General features: G+C 43.2%; 1 protein-coding gene across 2 annotated transcripts in view; it reads right to left on the reverse strand.

Moving 5' to 3' along the window:
* Positions 1–14,269, reverse strand: part of LOC130171889 (glutamate receptor ionotropic, NMDA 2D) — a 46,802-nt gene that overhangs the window by 6,286 nt on the left and 26,247 nt on the right. For both annotated transcript variants that reach the window (XM_056380168.1, XM_056380167.1), the window contains exons 7-15: positions 11,924–12,129; positions 11,055–11,223; positions 9,447–9,600; positions 8,829–8,954; positions 7,690–7,919; positions 7,162–7,322; positions 5,226–5,295; positions 4,967–5,084; positions 551–786 (exon numbers count right to left, since the gene is read on the reverse strand). In XM_056380168.1, coding sequence (XP_056236143.1) covers positions 551–786; positions 4,967–5,084; positions 5,226–5,295; positions 7,162–7,322; positions 7,690–7,919; positions 8,829–8,954; positions 9,447–9,600; positions 11,055–11,223; positions 11,924–12,129 — 1,470 coding nt within the window. The remainder of the gene's footprint in view (positions 1–550; positions 787–4,966; positions 5,085–5,225; positions 5,296–7,161; positions 7,323–7,689; positions 7,920–8,828; positions 8,955–9,446; positions 9,601–11,054; positions 11,224–11,923; positions 12,130–14,269) is intronic.

Genomic DNA, 14,269 nt, shown 5'->3' on the forward strand with positions numbered 1-14,269 from the left:
GCTATTTTTCAGATAAACATCCATTCCTATTTATAGTACGGTTGTGCATTGTTTGGTTAATGAAATAGCATACATTAATGCATAAATTACAATAACAGTGGTGAAAAAGGACGAATCGTCAGCGATGCTACTATAATCACATGCATATGGTGTGGGCTGTTTCTGTCAAGGTCACTGCCAAAGGAACAGGATATCCAGGGTGTGAGCGGAATTGAATTTCAATTAATCTCCTGAATTGACTGAGTGGAATTGAATTGACCTCAGACCTCACACTTTCAAACACTCACACTCAGGCACTCAGGAACAGATAAGGGCACACACAGGCAGGAACACACATGCTCACACGTGTGTGTGAATACGGTTACATGCACAGCATGTTGGTTCTAATTATGTTGTCCTGTTTTCGTGCAGCACAGTTTAAGTGCACAAAATTGCAAAAAAAAACAAACTTACTGCTTCCCACAAAAAGGGATTTTAATGGGTTGAAAGTTAAGACATCTATTGTGCCAGAGCAGAAAAACACTACACACACACAGACAAAAACACTTACCCTGCTGATTGCCAGGAGAAAGTCCAATTTGCCAGAACTGGTGGCCATGCAGTGGCGCAGCTTCCAGTACACCAAGTGTTCCCAGGCAAACACCAGCAGACTGAGGCCCATAGCCACCAGCAGCATGTAGAAGACCCCAGCCATGTTGTCAATATCCAGTTTACTGCTCATCACCTCAATTTTGTCATTATGGCAAATACCTGACAGCCAGAGGCGCTCCAGCATCTCAATCTCATCTGGAAAAAGGGGACAGGTGGGGGATGGGAAGGGTGGACAAGGATGAGGAAGAGAAATGGGGAAAAGGAAATGGATGAGGTTAAAAGGGGGTTAAAGTAGAGAGCGATTAAAAAAAAAGAGAGAGAGAGAGAGAGAGAGAAATGGAGAGAGAAGAAGAGGGGGAGTGAAGTGCACAAAAACAGAAAGACCAGAAAAAGATGAGAGAAAGGGGTTAAGAGATGAGAGAAGGGATCATGTATAGATGTATAGATAGATCGATAGATAGATAGATAGATAGATAGAGACAGGGGACACACAGGGAGACAGAAAGGCTAATAATAAGCACTAAAGTCTACAGTACTACTTGCTGTTTGCCCATTATCCAAGGTGACTCCTCAAGGTCAGAGGTCAGTAATACAAAAAGCACCACTGTGTCCAAAGTAACAAAGAGCAGGGAGACTGAGACAGAGAGAGAGAGTCCAAAACAATGAAGTAGCACTGAGAAGTAAAATGGCACCGACAACCTAATCTCAACATTGTAACCCGGGGTAAATGAGGAGAGGAGGAGAAGGGGAGGCCAGGAGCCACAGTGAGATGGTTGGATAGGTTGAACACGCATAGAAGAGAGGGAGGGAGGTAATGAGAGAGTTGGGAAGAATGTTTTATAAAGAGAGAGAGGGAGTGGCATTCTTTCTCTGTCCACGAACGCATCAAGGGAAATGAGACAGACAGAGAGACGGAGAGAGTTAGAGGGAGCTGGAACAAGGGAAGCAGAGATGGAGGACGAGAGGCTGAGATTGTGTCATTATGACAAACAGCGGGAACACTCCTCAGCTTGAAGAGGATGAGAGGAGAGGAAAAGAGGGAGAAATGTGAAGAGAGAGAGAACCGATCGGGAGGGGCAGAGACAGAGGCAGAGGGAGAAGATCATAATCATTTAATTGTGCTGGAGGGATGGTCAGAATCTCCATCAAGGTGGTAAAGCTCTGGGGGATTCAAGATTCCCATCTAACCTACCAGGAACCAGGCAAGACCGCTTTACCCACAACCCAGCCTTCTCATCTATGATCTCGCTGGCCTAACGAAACCGAGCTGCCCTGCTAAACCTATGATTGGCTGCGGGGGTTGCTGGTGTAACCATAGTGATGGACAGCCAGAAGATGCAGCATATGATTCATGATGGAATTAAAGAGGCGCATTCTCCAACAGAACTCGTAATGAGAGCTTTCTGTTACACTAATCGCAATGGCAGGATGAGCTGCAGTGCAATAACAAGGTCTGAAGGTTACATTTTACTACATGTTACACTCTCTGAAGTATTTCATGTCAAACGGCTAAAGTGGGGTTTAAAAGCTGACACGCGTCCACTTGCAACACCACACTGCTCTGAGAAAACTCAAACTCTAAGATTTTTCCATTTGTGCCATCATTAGCCGTGCTTGTGTAGCTCAGATGAAGCCGACTCAGTCATCTGTGTGATCTGGCTAATGTGTCTCCTGTAGAACATCATTAGCCAATCAGCCGTGGCCTCCAGCTACAGCAACAGATGGACACAGCGCTGCTGCAACCCACTGGCAGACTCAGGTAACAACTCAACTCAGATTCACTCATACACTTCAAGACAAAAAGGTCTGTTTTTTAACTTCAATGTGTAGCCCCACTGAAGAGGATTTATCAGTGTCATTGACCTTCAGCAGCAGCGATGTGTCCAAACAGGTGCCTGATGTGAAAATAGCAAGTGTCTTAGTGAAGGGTACAGATAAACAGGTAGTCTCATGTCTGCCCTCCACTTCACAAGTCCCAGCCAAATCCTTTCTGTAAGCTCTAAGTCTCATCTCCTGGCTTTTCCTGCCATTTGACATCCAGTGATTCATCTTGTGCTTTTTCGTCTCCCTCTTTTACAATCTGACTCTCTTCTCGCTGTGCCTGTTTCTTCCCTCTCTTAGACCTTTGTGATGGCAGTTGTCTCTACCTCTCAGTCGCAGCCAGCTCAGGCCTGCCAAATCTGACAGGTGTGTCAAATCCACACTCCACCTCTGTCGTTCCTGGCAGGTCAGGTCAGGTAGAGCTGGCACACTGCAAACGCATAGCTGGCATGCAGCACAAAGACGTTATTTAATAAAGGGTGTGTGTGTGTGTGTGTGTGTGTGTGTGTAAGTGGCTGTATGCATGTTTGCATTTTGCAGTGTGCCAGATGTGGCATGTTGCCAGACATGTCCAGAGACGCTGAGCTCCACAGTTGTTGAGCAGTAAACCATGACCCGTACAATCCCCTGCTTTTATCACAACATGACAAACCTCTCAGCATTCATCACAAGAGAAGAAAAAAAACATTCTGCCAGCCAAGAGCTGCAAACCCAGCTTCGCACATTTTTTTTAATATGTAGTTACTGAATAATATATTCTTGGATTCAAAATCATGATACTATGCAAAAAATAGAAGTGGAACTGATAAGAGAAAAAAAGGGAAATCTTGCTACTCAGGAGTTTTTTTCCTTTATCAGGAAACAAGTTGCAGTGAGATCAATGGTCCATCTCTTAAAGCTGTGGTATGAACCACCAGAGGCTACAACGAGGAGAACAATACACTCACAGGGTTGACAAAGCAGCAGCGGACTTCTCTAGTGCCCCTCTATCCTCTAATGCAGTTGTAAAATGATATGACTCAACACAGCATGCTACAATAATGATGTAACACTGTGACATGATTTATCCCAGCTGAAGGTGTGATGCCGAGTCCTTGAGCCGCAGGGCAATTGTTGAGAGGGCACGCTGAATGTGAGCCCCCACTCCCTCCCTCCACATCCAAACAAACTAATCCTCTTCCTTAGTAATCCACTCCAATAATGCCTGCCTACAACTAGAACCGTCAGCATTCAACACCACCCTGTAACTAGATCCATCCAGCGCACTCAGCTGATGTTAAGGGCTTTTACAACACAGAACAGACGCAAGGACGAGGGCATGAATTTAAAGAAACAACAGACATAGTCGCAGCTGTCTGGGCTCTCTGTTTTTCTTGCACGAACACACACACACACACACACACACACACACACACACACACACACACACACACACACACAGACACAGACACACACTTCTCCAGGTCCAGCTATTCAGCTCCAGACGTCAGTCTTATTTAATAGATCTTGGCACCAAATTGGCATTATCAGTGTGTAAGCAGCTAAAGTGTCTGTGTGCCAGAAACAGCTAAAGGGCTTTGTCCGCCACGCCATAAGCAAAGCTGATTTAAAAAACGAGGAAAAGCCAAACAAGCAGCATCCGATTGAGACAATAAATGCGTGTGGCCAACTGTGTAAAATGACAATCAAGCATTAGTGTACCGACAACTATTGCTAAAAACAGATTCTCTCAAGAAACCGGCCTCCCATGGATTAATCCTGGACACAAGTCTGTGCAGCGGACAAACAGCTTGCTAATAATGCTCCCATAACTATCAATTATTCAATTAGCCGATCTGTTTTTTATAACTCCATTTGCCTCAGCGCTCTCTTTCCGCATCTCATGTTCAGGGTATTTTCAGGTGTTTCTCCTCGTTTTTTTTGGGGAGGTTTTTTTCTCACACTTCCTCGCTCTCTGTGTCAGTCTCAGCTAATCTCTAATGAGTGTAAATCTGTCACTGCACAAGTTGTGATGATCCTTTTTTACAACACTGACTCACACAAGTAAATCCGTTTTTTTTTTTCTTTTTTACCAGCCGGAGCAGGAAAAAGGGGAAAGAGAGTGAAAGTCAGATGGATTGAGAGGAGTGAAAAAGGGGGAAGAGGCTTGTGCACTTTCACCAACAGAATCAAGTCATTTTTGCAATGCCTGAAATGAACAAATAACATTCTTCTTGCTCCCAACCACCCCGTTTATTTCTCCTCCTCTCTTCTAGCCAATAAAGAGACCTACAAACCTCTTTAGCAGCTCCATCAGCCCTCTCCTACACATCATCATTCCCTCTGTCACAATCAAAACCCCTTACAGCCATTATTCTCGCCACACCTTACACTCCTCCACCCCCTTTTAACATCCTCTCATTCATCTACCCCCTGTGTCCTCCATCCACCCCCCACCCATGTGCTACTGTCGCTCGTCTCTCCATCTTGTCATTTTACCCATAACCTTCCTTTTGCCCCTCCAATGTCCTAATCATTTTCCTCTCTTGCCCTCCCCTCCCCATATAGTTCTCACCATCTCCCACCAGCTGCAGCAGGGCCAGGTCAAGAGGACGTTTCCAGCGTGAGTTTTTGTGCAGGGCGATACCGTAGCCTGTGGTGGCAAAAACCTTCCCCGAGCCTATGGTCATCACCTTGGAAAAAGGACAATGTGCAGATATTTAAAAAAAAATTTAAAAAAATTAAAAAAATTAAAAAAAGACCAAGAGGCAGATGTATATGTTGAATCCATAGTGTGAGTGTGAGCAAAAGTGCCAGTGTGCGATAGTCCTCACCTTACAACCTTCGTCCTTCCTGGCCATATAGTTCAATACTGCAGCGTCATAAATAAAAGCATCCAGTTTCCTGTAAAGGGATAAAGGGAGAATTCATTCATCATTTAATAGGAGAGAGGGAGCAGGAGGATGGAACGACCGACCGAGGCAGGGGAGGAGGTATAAAGGTAGATCTTTGCGTTGTACCTGGGAAGAGAGTTGGAGTGCAAAAAAAAAATATACAGCAGACAGGCACACAGAATGATAGAGAGAGCATGAAAAGTTAAATCATAACAAGAAAAAGGGAGGAAGGGTGGAATAGTAAAGCAGGCTTGGTGGAAAAGATTGAAAACACAAGGAGAATAAAATAAGGCAGAGATCAGGGAAAGATGTGTGACTACGAGGGAGTGGGAAGGTGGTGGAGGAGGAGGCGGAGGAGTAGAGGAGGATGGGGATTTATATGGAGCGAAGAGCGCAGTGACAGGGAGAGGGAGAGAGGGGGGGAAAGATTTACACACTTCAGGGGGAAAAGACATGGGGTAGAGCCAGAGAGTGATGAGGATTATAAAGTTTAAACACAGACACACGGAGAAAGCACACTGGGAGGGGAAAGAGTGGACCGAAAGGAGACGGAGAAGGGAGAGAAATGGTGAGATAGCAGGGCAGATGAGGAGTGAGAGGAAGGGGAAAGATAAGTACTAAGGAACAGGGAAAAAAAAGACAGCAGGAGAAAAGCAGGGGTTTCTCATTTTTGTGCATGTTAACACTGAGTTATAATTGTGGCGTCAAGGCGATGGGGAGGGAGAAACGATGACAGAGGCTTAGGATAAAGTAAACTGGGATTATCCAACACATGACGGGTGATAGAGATTCTACTAGAAACTGGAGAGGGAAGTGCTGCTTGCACCGTGTGGGAGGTTGGAGATAGCAGTGAAGGTGGAGAGGCGGAGAGAGAGAGAGAGAGAGAGAGAGAGAGAGAGTAAAGGTGAGAGAATCGGCGCAGGAAAGCAGGAAGTGTGACAAAAAGATGTGAAATGTTAGTCGCAGTTGAAAATAGTGCGACTGCGTACGATGGCCTGCTCGAGCAAGAGAGAGAACAACAAAGAATAAAAGACTCAAAAGCAAAGAATGATTAATGACCATACAGATAAGATGCATTATCATCAGATTGGTTGATGTACATAAATAGGTTTTGTTGAATGGGCCTTGCGGTGAAATTGTATTGTCTGTCAAAGATCTGATTACAAGCGAGTAGAGGAGCTTTTAGTAGCACTTTAATGTGGCCATGTTTCATCTGAAGAGAAAATTCAAAAGTTCTGTAGATTCACCCTCTGACTGTTTTGTGACATAACAATGAATTTGTGCACTTTACAGCTGCGGGAACCTTATTATCCTTATTATTATCAGTAGCCACTGTCATTCCTAAATTGTTATTTAAATCATTAAGTCCAGTCATGACAGATCTGTTCCACCATTTTTGTTTTTTTTTTCTTTTGACAAATGTAATTTCATCGCTTCTATTTTGGTTTAGCTCTTGCAGCGACCTCCACTATCTGAAAATAAATCATTAAAAGAATCTTGATTTGTTTTTGATTTTGTCTAAAGGCAACATGTTGACTTGGCCTTTTAATGAAGAGATTCTTGTTCTGGTGAGGTTTATCAAAAAAGGATTGCTGCAAAGAGAGTATCGTGTACCCTTCAATTTTGTTATGTAAATGTAGTCTTTTCAAATGTTTCTTTTTAAACTTGGGGATCTGTGTTCACTCATTTGTTATGTGGGAATCTAGGTTCTTGTTGTGCAGTGTTGTATAGGCAAAATGATTTTATGTCTCAAGCAAACAGCAATATAGACATTTATACATTTGCCTGAGGGAAGTTTGAACAATTTTAAAGTGCTTAAATGGAAAATGAGCAACTAGAAAATAAAAAAGCAAAAAATGGTGAAAGGTAAACAGACCCAGTCTTGAGATTGAGTATGGCGTCCTCCACTCCTTTCTGGTTGTATTTGCCCATGTACTGGTGCATGTCTGGGTAGTTGGAGCGGATGTTTTTTTCTGTGCTCCCGTTGGGCACCGTGCCAAACTTCAGAGGTGGGTACTGCTCCTCGGGATGCTGAAACTAGCGGAGCAAAGGGAGGCGAGGGGCGGGGGGAGGGGAGGGAAGGGGAAGGGGCATGAGACACACCAGGCTGTGCACCAATCTGTCTGACCTATTTCTGTCCACTTTCCAGACTAACTTACAACACTCCATGCACAGTCAAATCTTTGAAAAGAGAGCAGTCCGTGGTCTTAAAGTAGTATTTAGAACTGTCTTTTAAGTGTTCAATAACTGTGGTAATTGAGTTATGTTAAATGAGATTTTATTCATTTCTAAATTCCTGTGCTTTAATCAATTTAACATTCAAATGCACGGGATTTGGCTCACTCTAATACTTTAATTCTCCTTCTGCTTTCCCTACTTAATCAGTATTCAAGCAATGAAGTACCTTCTTGTCCGAAAGGCCTGACACTGTGTCAATGTACTCCTCCTGGATCATGAAGGCAGCCAGGTTAGCAGTGTAGGAGGCCAGAAAGATGACAGCAAAGAAGGCCCAGATCAGCACCATGATCTTGCTGGTGGTTCCTCTGGGGTTCTCCACTGGCACAGAGTTGTTGAAGACAATGGCCCACAGAAGCCATACAGACTTTCCTATTGTGAAAGTAGACCCTCCAGCCTCTGCCCAGAGTGACGGAGGGAGGAAAAGAGAGTGGGAAATAAAGAGAGACTTTTGAGCGTAATGGTTGTAACATTCATTTTTTTCTAGACTTGCAATCCAGCCAGTACATGGCACAATTGAGTATTCAGCAGCACCTGACTGCAGATGAAGCAGCAGATTCAAATTAAACCTCCCTGAATGTGCTGTAAAATGAGTTTACTTTATACGAAAATACCTGACAGGCTTCTTGACACCAAAGCTCATAAGGCGGTGACTTTACGTTTCAAGGATCAATTCAGCTGTTTCGTGATCTTACAAATGATTAAACCGCATGTTGCAAATCACCATTCAAAGGTGTCAAACACTCCTGCCTTTATACGACAGCAGTAAAGGAGGAAGGAAGGAGAGAGGTGAGAGCGAATGAGAGGGATATATGGGAGGATGACAGAGAGGTAAAATTATGTAGAGCACAGCAATCATGCAGTAAAAGAGGCGAGTCAGGCTGGGTATTGGACCAAAGCATCAGGCATACTGAATATCACAGGGGTACAAACTATACTGTTGAATAATAAATGGCTGCTTCAATATGGAGAACACTTGGATGCAGTTCAAATACTATGCTGTAGGTATAATTTCCTCTTTGCCACACTCACAGTTAAGAGCTCAAGGCAGCACATTCAAAATGTCCATCGGTTCATTCTGAATGTGACAACTGACCAGTCGGACAGTCGGAAAACAAACTGAACTGAAACAAAAAGTTCCCTACCACACTTAAAAAAAAACATGTTTGGATTTAAAAATTTTTCCAACCACATTCCAAGAGTGTGTTCAAGTGTTTGTCCATTCGATCCGTGTAGCAACAGTGACGGACTGCGCGCAGACCCATCTATCAGGCTGGGAAATGCAGACAGCTTAGACCCATCACTCACTCTTGCCATTCTGGAGACTGCGGTTGTAGCCCACAGGGCTGAAGAACTCAAAAATAAAGACGGTCACAGCCACCACGGTCAGGCACATGACGAACATCATCACCCACACCGCTGGACTGTAGGGCTCTTTAAAAGGAAAACAAAAAAAGACTTAAATAATTATGAAACATAAGGGTATATTAAGTTTTGTATAGCATTTTTAATATATTCAGAATTTGTAGTTGTATCATTCTTACCAATAGAAGGGACAAGGAAGTTTCATAAAGCTGGCACATTATGTCCTATATACAGTGTGTATATATATATATATGCAGTGAAAATAACAACCATTGGAGCAAACATATTCTCAGAAGTCCATAAACACTGTTTCTCTTTTTTTACAATCATCTCAATGCAGTCTATAGGCCAATAACAGTGTTCTCCCGCTGGAGTCTTGAGTCTGCTGACGGAGTGAAACTATAAGTTGGGAAGACACAGGCAGCTGAGGAAAAGGAACGGCTAATCTAAATGTAAGGACCAGCAGCCAAAGACCGAGGCGTTTTATGCAAACTCAACACTTTACAATTAGATTAGACTCTTTACATCAGCTTGACGCTTCCCATAAACAGAGCCTCTTACCTAAGAAAGCAGATGGTGATACAGTTCCGTTGCTACGGGAGACCATGACACTTATCCCCGTCTCCACGAAAGGGACAGAGAAATCCACAACCTCTGACCTCTCCTCATTGATAGTCAGCGACCCAATGGCCATGTCCGCTCGCTTGTACACCACCTAAAGGAGACAAGAACCAGCAGTGAGGGAGAAATCTAGTTATGGGTAATTCCTGTGGCGGTTATAGATAGACAAAGTAAAGTCTTTTACAGTTAACAGTGTGTGTCCAGGTGAGAGAGTGACATTTTTGCACCCTGGCCCTTCGTACACCCTCTGATGTGCCTGCATGAGAAAGGCCGAGGAAATAGTCCGGCACAAACACTGAGCACTTGTCTCTTGTGCATCTCTTTAGCATACAAAATGAGCTCAAGCCCGTTTCCTCCACGCCACCATCTACAAAAACCAAAAAACTGCTGTGTCTGCTGATTGTACAAGTGAAATGTTAATCTACATTAGACATGGCACATCCACTCTTCAGAGCAAATCAGCAGAAAAATGAAGCGAAGCGGAAAGCAAAGCACCCTCCTCTCAACTTTGCCAAGTCGCTGGATTACCTGATCAAAGAATGGCAGGCTTTGGAACATCTGATCAAAAGACTGACATTAGTTTGAGAAAACAACATTCACTTGGCCTTTTGCATGTGAAAATAGATCCCACAGACAGCTTTGGCCCAGGCTCAAGTTATAAATGATTGAGCAGGAGAGCGCAGTGAAACTGTTTTGGAACCCGTGACAACCAGTGTTTGGCAAGTTCCCTCCGGGACAAAGATAGAAACAGTGGGGCGCTTCAATGAAACAGCAGCCCCCATATCGATCGCAGTATGTGTGCGAGCATGTGTGTGCTGCTTGTCTGCTAGTGTGTGCTTGTTTTTCTTATTTTTCTGCCAGCATCTTTGTGTCTTTTCTTGATGGGAGATCATGAACCTCAGTGAGTATTGCCAAGAAAATATCAAGGACTAATCGCAACTAGCCAGGGGGTGTCTGTCAATGTGTGTGTGTGTGTGTGTGTGTCTTTGTGATTGTAAGTGTTAATGTGTACAGAGATGTGTCTCTGCAGATAAAGACCCTGTATTCATTGTGTTCACCACATGGGTTAGAGCATCATGCTAATTTGTGTAACTGTGTTTTTTTGCCCTCTATTATAGGGTATGTTTGTCTCTGAACACACGTGTGTGTGTGTGTGTGTGTGTGTGTGTAATAAATGACAGCTGTCTGATTGCTGGCAGTGGTTAAGTGGCCATAACTCTCACAGCGATTGATGTGACACATAACGTTTAACTGGTCACCCAGGACATAGAAGCACAGGCTGAGGAATGCTACTATGTGACTTGCTGACTGAATATGCAACCCAAAATATAAGGCATAAATATAAACCCCCACACACACACACACACACACACACACACACACACACACACACCTTTCACGCATACGAAAGTGACACAAAGCCGACAATGAGACCACATTGCTCAAAAAGGCAGACAAGCAGAACCAAAGGCGCCCACACACACACACACACACACACACACACACACACACACACACACACACACACACACATAAACAATGACTTGCCTCTCCAATCATGCCGTTCCAAACCCCATCAATTTTCTTCCCATGTTTCCCATTGGTCACTAAGTAAAGGTCATAGGTGAAGCCAACAATCCTGGCCAGTCTCTTGAGGATGTCAATGCAGAAGCCTTTGCAGCACTGCTTCATGGGAGCGACGCCCTCATGGATGGCACTGGGAAAGAGCCAAAAAGAAGAATAAAATTAGTAAAAAAAAATGAGGCACGTGCCAAACAAAATGTGTTAAAAACTGTATCTTCATTGAGATGTAATGGTGCATTCCTACACTGGATGAGTTACAAAAGAAATTACAAAGGAATGAAAAGGAAAGGAAAGCTTAAGGACAGCTGAGCAAGGGAAAGAGGGGAAAGAAAAGGAAAAGAAAACAGAAGGAAACGGTCATTGAGAAGGAATATTGTGGCCAAGCCCTTAGTGACAGGTTTGATCGACCAGTGTAGGATAGGTGCTGTCATCCCTCCAGGAGCTGATGAACCATAAAGCTCCACTGTGGTCATATCTGATTCCAAACCCCTGAGTCATTCCACTGATCCTCTGGAGAGCAGTCTGTTATTGATTATGGTCAGGCAGTGAAGAGACCACAGTTTTGATAGGTGATTGATGCCCCCTCGATTGGACGGCATCATGAGAGGTTTGGAACTCCATTCATAAAATCGTTAAGTATAGTAGAACGGCTGCTACTTTTCTTATTGTTATTTCCCTACAGTTCCACTTTTGGAAATTTAAATTTTGCATTAAAAATTGTCATATGGAAAAAGACAGTAATATTACATACATAATAAAACACACACACATCGACCTAAAACTACTTTTAATTATTTTTGAAAATTTTCTGAGGATTTCCAGAGGATTCAAACCTGGCATTAAGGGGTCGTCTGCAGGGCACTGAGTCACGGATGCAGGTTCCGGACGCGGGGTCTGCCAGCTCCACAATCACAAACGGCCTTTCCTCCAGCGTGACAACGCGCAGGTGCTGGGCATCATCAGGTGGTTTAAGGAAAGGCCCGTAGCGGGACCAGGCTGGGTACCGGAGCCTCAGCACGCCGTTCTCCCACCAGCCTACCTGGAGGAACAGGCAAGAGAAACATTAGAGAAAGGTGGAGTGCACAGATGCACGCATTTCAACCACACACTGTATTCTTTATTTTGTTTGGCTTTGTGTTGTTTTGTATTTGAATGGATACTAGCTTTGTTTATGATGATAAACAAAACAGGGTCATCTCTACAGCACTACTGAACTACTTCTTAGGTTTGTATTGTATCGTGAGTTAAACTATTCTTATTGTTATTATATATATTATATTGTTGCAGGCAGGACCACTGCGGAAATATAAGTAAAATATGTAAATACATTATATTCACTGTTAGTGTTTCTACTGTGTTTCAGTTTGTATGTGACAACGGTTTGTTTTAGCCTAAAGGTTTTATCCAGGTGAGGAGTTGGAAAACATCTGTACTGTTTTTTGTTATTTTGTTGTTGTTGTTGTTTATATCCGGATAGATGTGTTTTGTAATATTTCTTAATTTTTTTTATTTTCTAACCAGATCAAATCAAGGTTAAACGTTATCAAAATAAAAACAGCCCTGTAGCCCTAAACATTTACGTGTCATCACATATGGAGAGGGTCGACACAATAACATGAACAGCAATACAATGTAATTCAGTTCAGTTCCAATGAATCCAATCAACAGCTGTTTCAGGGGGATGTTCATTAAACTCATTCAGTTTCATATTTAAACTGTATTAGTATTAGATTGTGACTACAGAGATGAATGAGCATCTCTCTGGCAGTTTCAATAAAAAACAAAATATCATACGCTTCATAAAAGTAGTATTTCCCGCAGAGTCATGGAGCCGGTTTTGACTGTATTGTACAGGTATTATACAGGATATTGTTCCCCTCACTCCATCTTACAACACCAAGCCTTAATATTTGTTGTTATGTGGGACAGGAGCAATTACCTGACAAATTTGTGCATGTGCAAAGGCTACACTGATTGATGGGGCTACAGTGGTTATCCAGATATGTTTGTACAAGTCATTTACTTTAGTGTCAAAACAGACCTTGGACAAAATAATAATAATTTACACATAATGGCTTTGAGTAGGATGAAGGCAACAAACTCACAGATTCATACATAGGAATAGTCTTCAGTGAGGGAGCGGTGGTTATGGGGGTTTTTTGGGGGCAAGCAGTAGCTCTAAGCCACCGGATCGCCTGGAACCTAAGTTATGGTTTCATTTAAGAATTTTGAGCTCTGGTCAAAATGCATTTTGAGAGGCGTTTACATATTGAAAACATGCGTGCAGAGGATAGACACAATGCTGCGGGTGTTATTTCAGTATGATTTTTTTTTTTTTTAAATCTGCTCTTGGATGATGCTGTGAGGCCACATTGTTCTGTGTCCAGTGTTGACCTGAAAATGTCTGTCAAGCATTCCTTTGGCTGTGTCATTGTTTTCCCTGCTTCTTTGCATTGTTTATATGCACTCTGGATGCGTTATATGCTTGTGCCTGGGATATTCAGACCTTTGAATGCAGCACAAGACAGAACCACACCCAGGAAGATTCAGTCTCTTTTCTTTTCTTGAAACCTGGCATATCACCTGATAAAAGTCAAGACAAGCGAGACAACTGAGGTGATATACACAAAAGAAAGTGTGCATACAAACTGCATACTCATGCGCGCCCATACAGAAATACATGAAGGTATACAGTAAACACACACATAAAAAAAACACATAACAATGCGAGTGCTTAAGCATGCGAGTAGAGTATAGTATGGCAGCTTCGTGCAGCCCGCCTGCCTGTCTGTGTAATGCAAGCGATGGCAGAGAAAGGGGGAGGAGGTGGCAACAATGACAGTGTTTTGACTGCACTTCGACCGCAGCTCCGCAACAGACATTCAATCAAAACACACTCAGGGAACACAGACAGGAAACAGATAGAGCTTATGGGAGAACATTCTACTCCCCATCAGACAGATACCCAGGAAAGCAAACACACAAACGTCAGAACGAGAGCAGCCAAAGACTCCCACTCCCACTTTTTCGAATTGCTGGTATATTTTAAGACATGGAAAATATTCTGGTTTGGAGCAAAAGTTTAAGAACTGGGAACCACTTTAACCTAAAAGCTTATCCCTCAGCAGCTGTGAGAGGAGTTTATAAATGTTCATTAACTTCTGTTAATATCCTGGAAC

The sequence above is a fragment of the Seriola aureovittata genome, chromosome 7 (assembly GCF_021018895.1).
Source record: "Seriola aureovittata isolate HTS-2021-v1 ecotype China chromosome 7, ASM2101889v1, whole genome shotgun sequence".
Lineage (NCBI taxonomy): Eukaryota > Metazoa > Chordata > Actinopteri > Carangiformes > Carangidae > Seriola > Seriola aureovittata.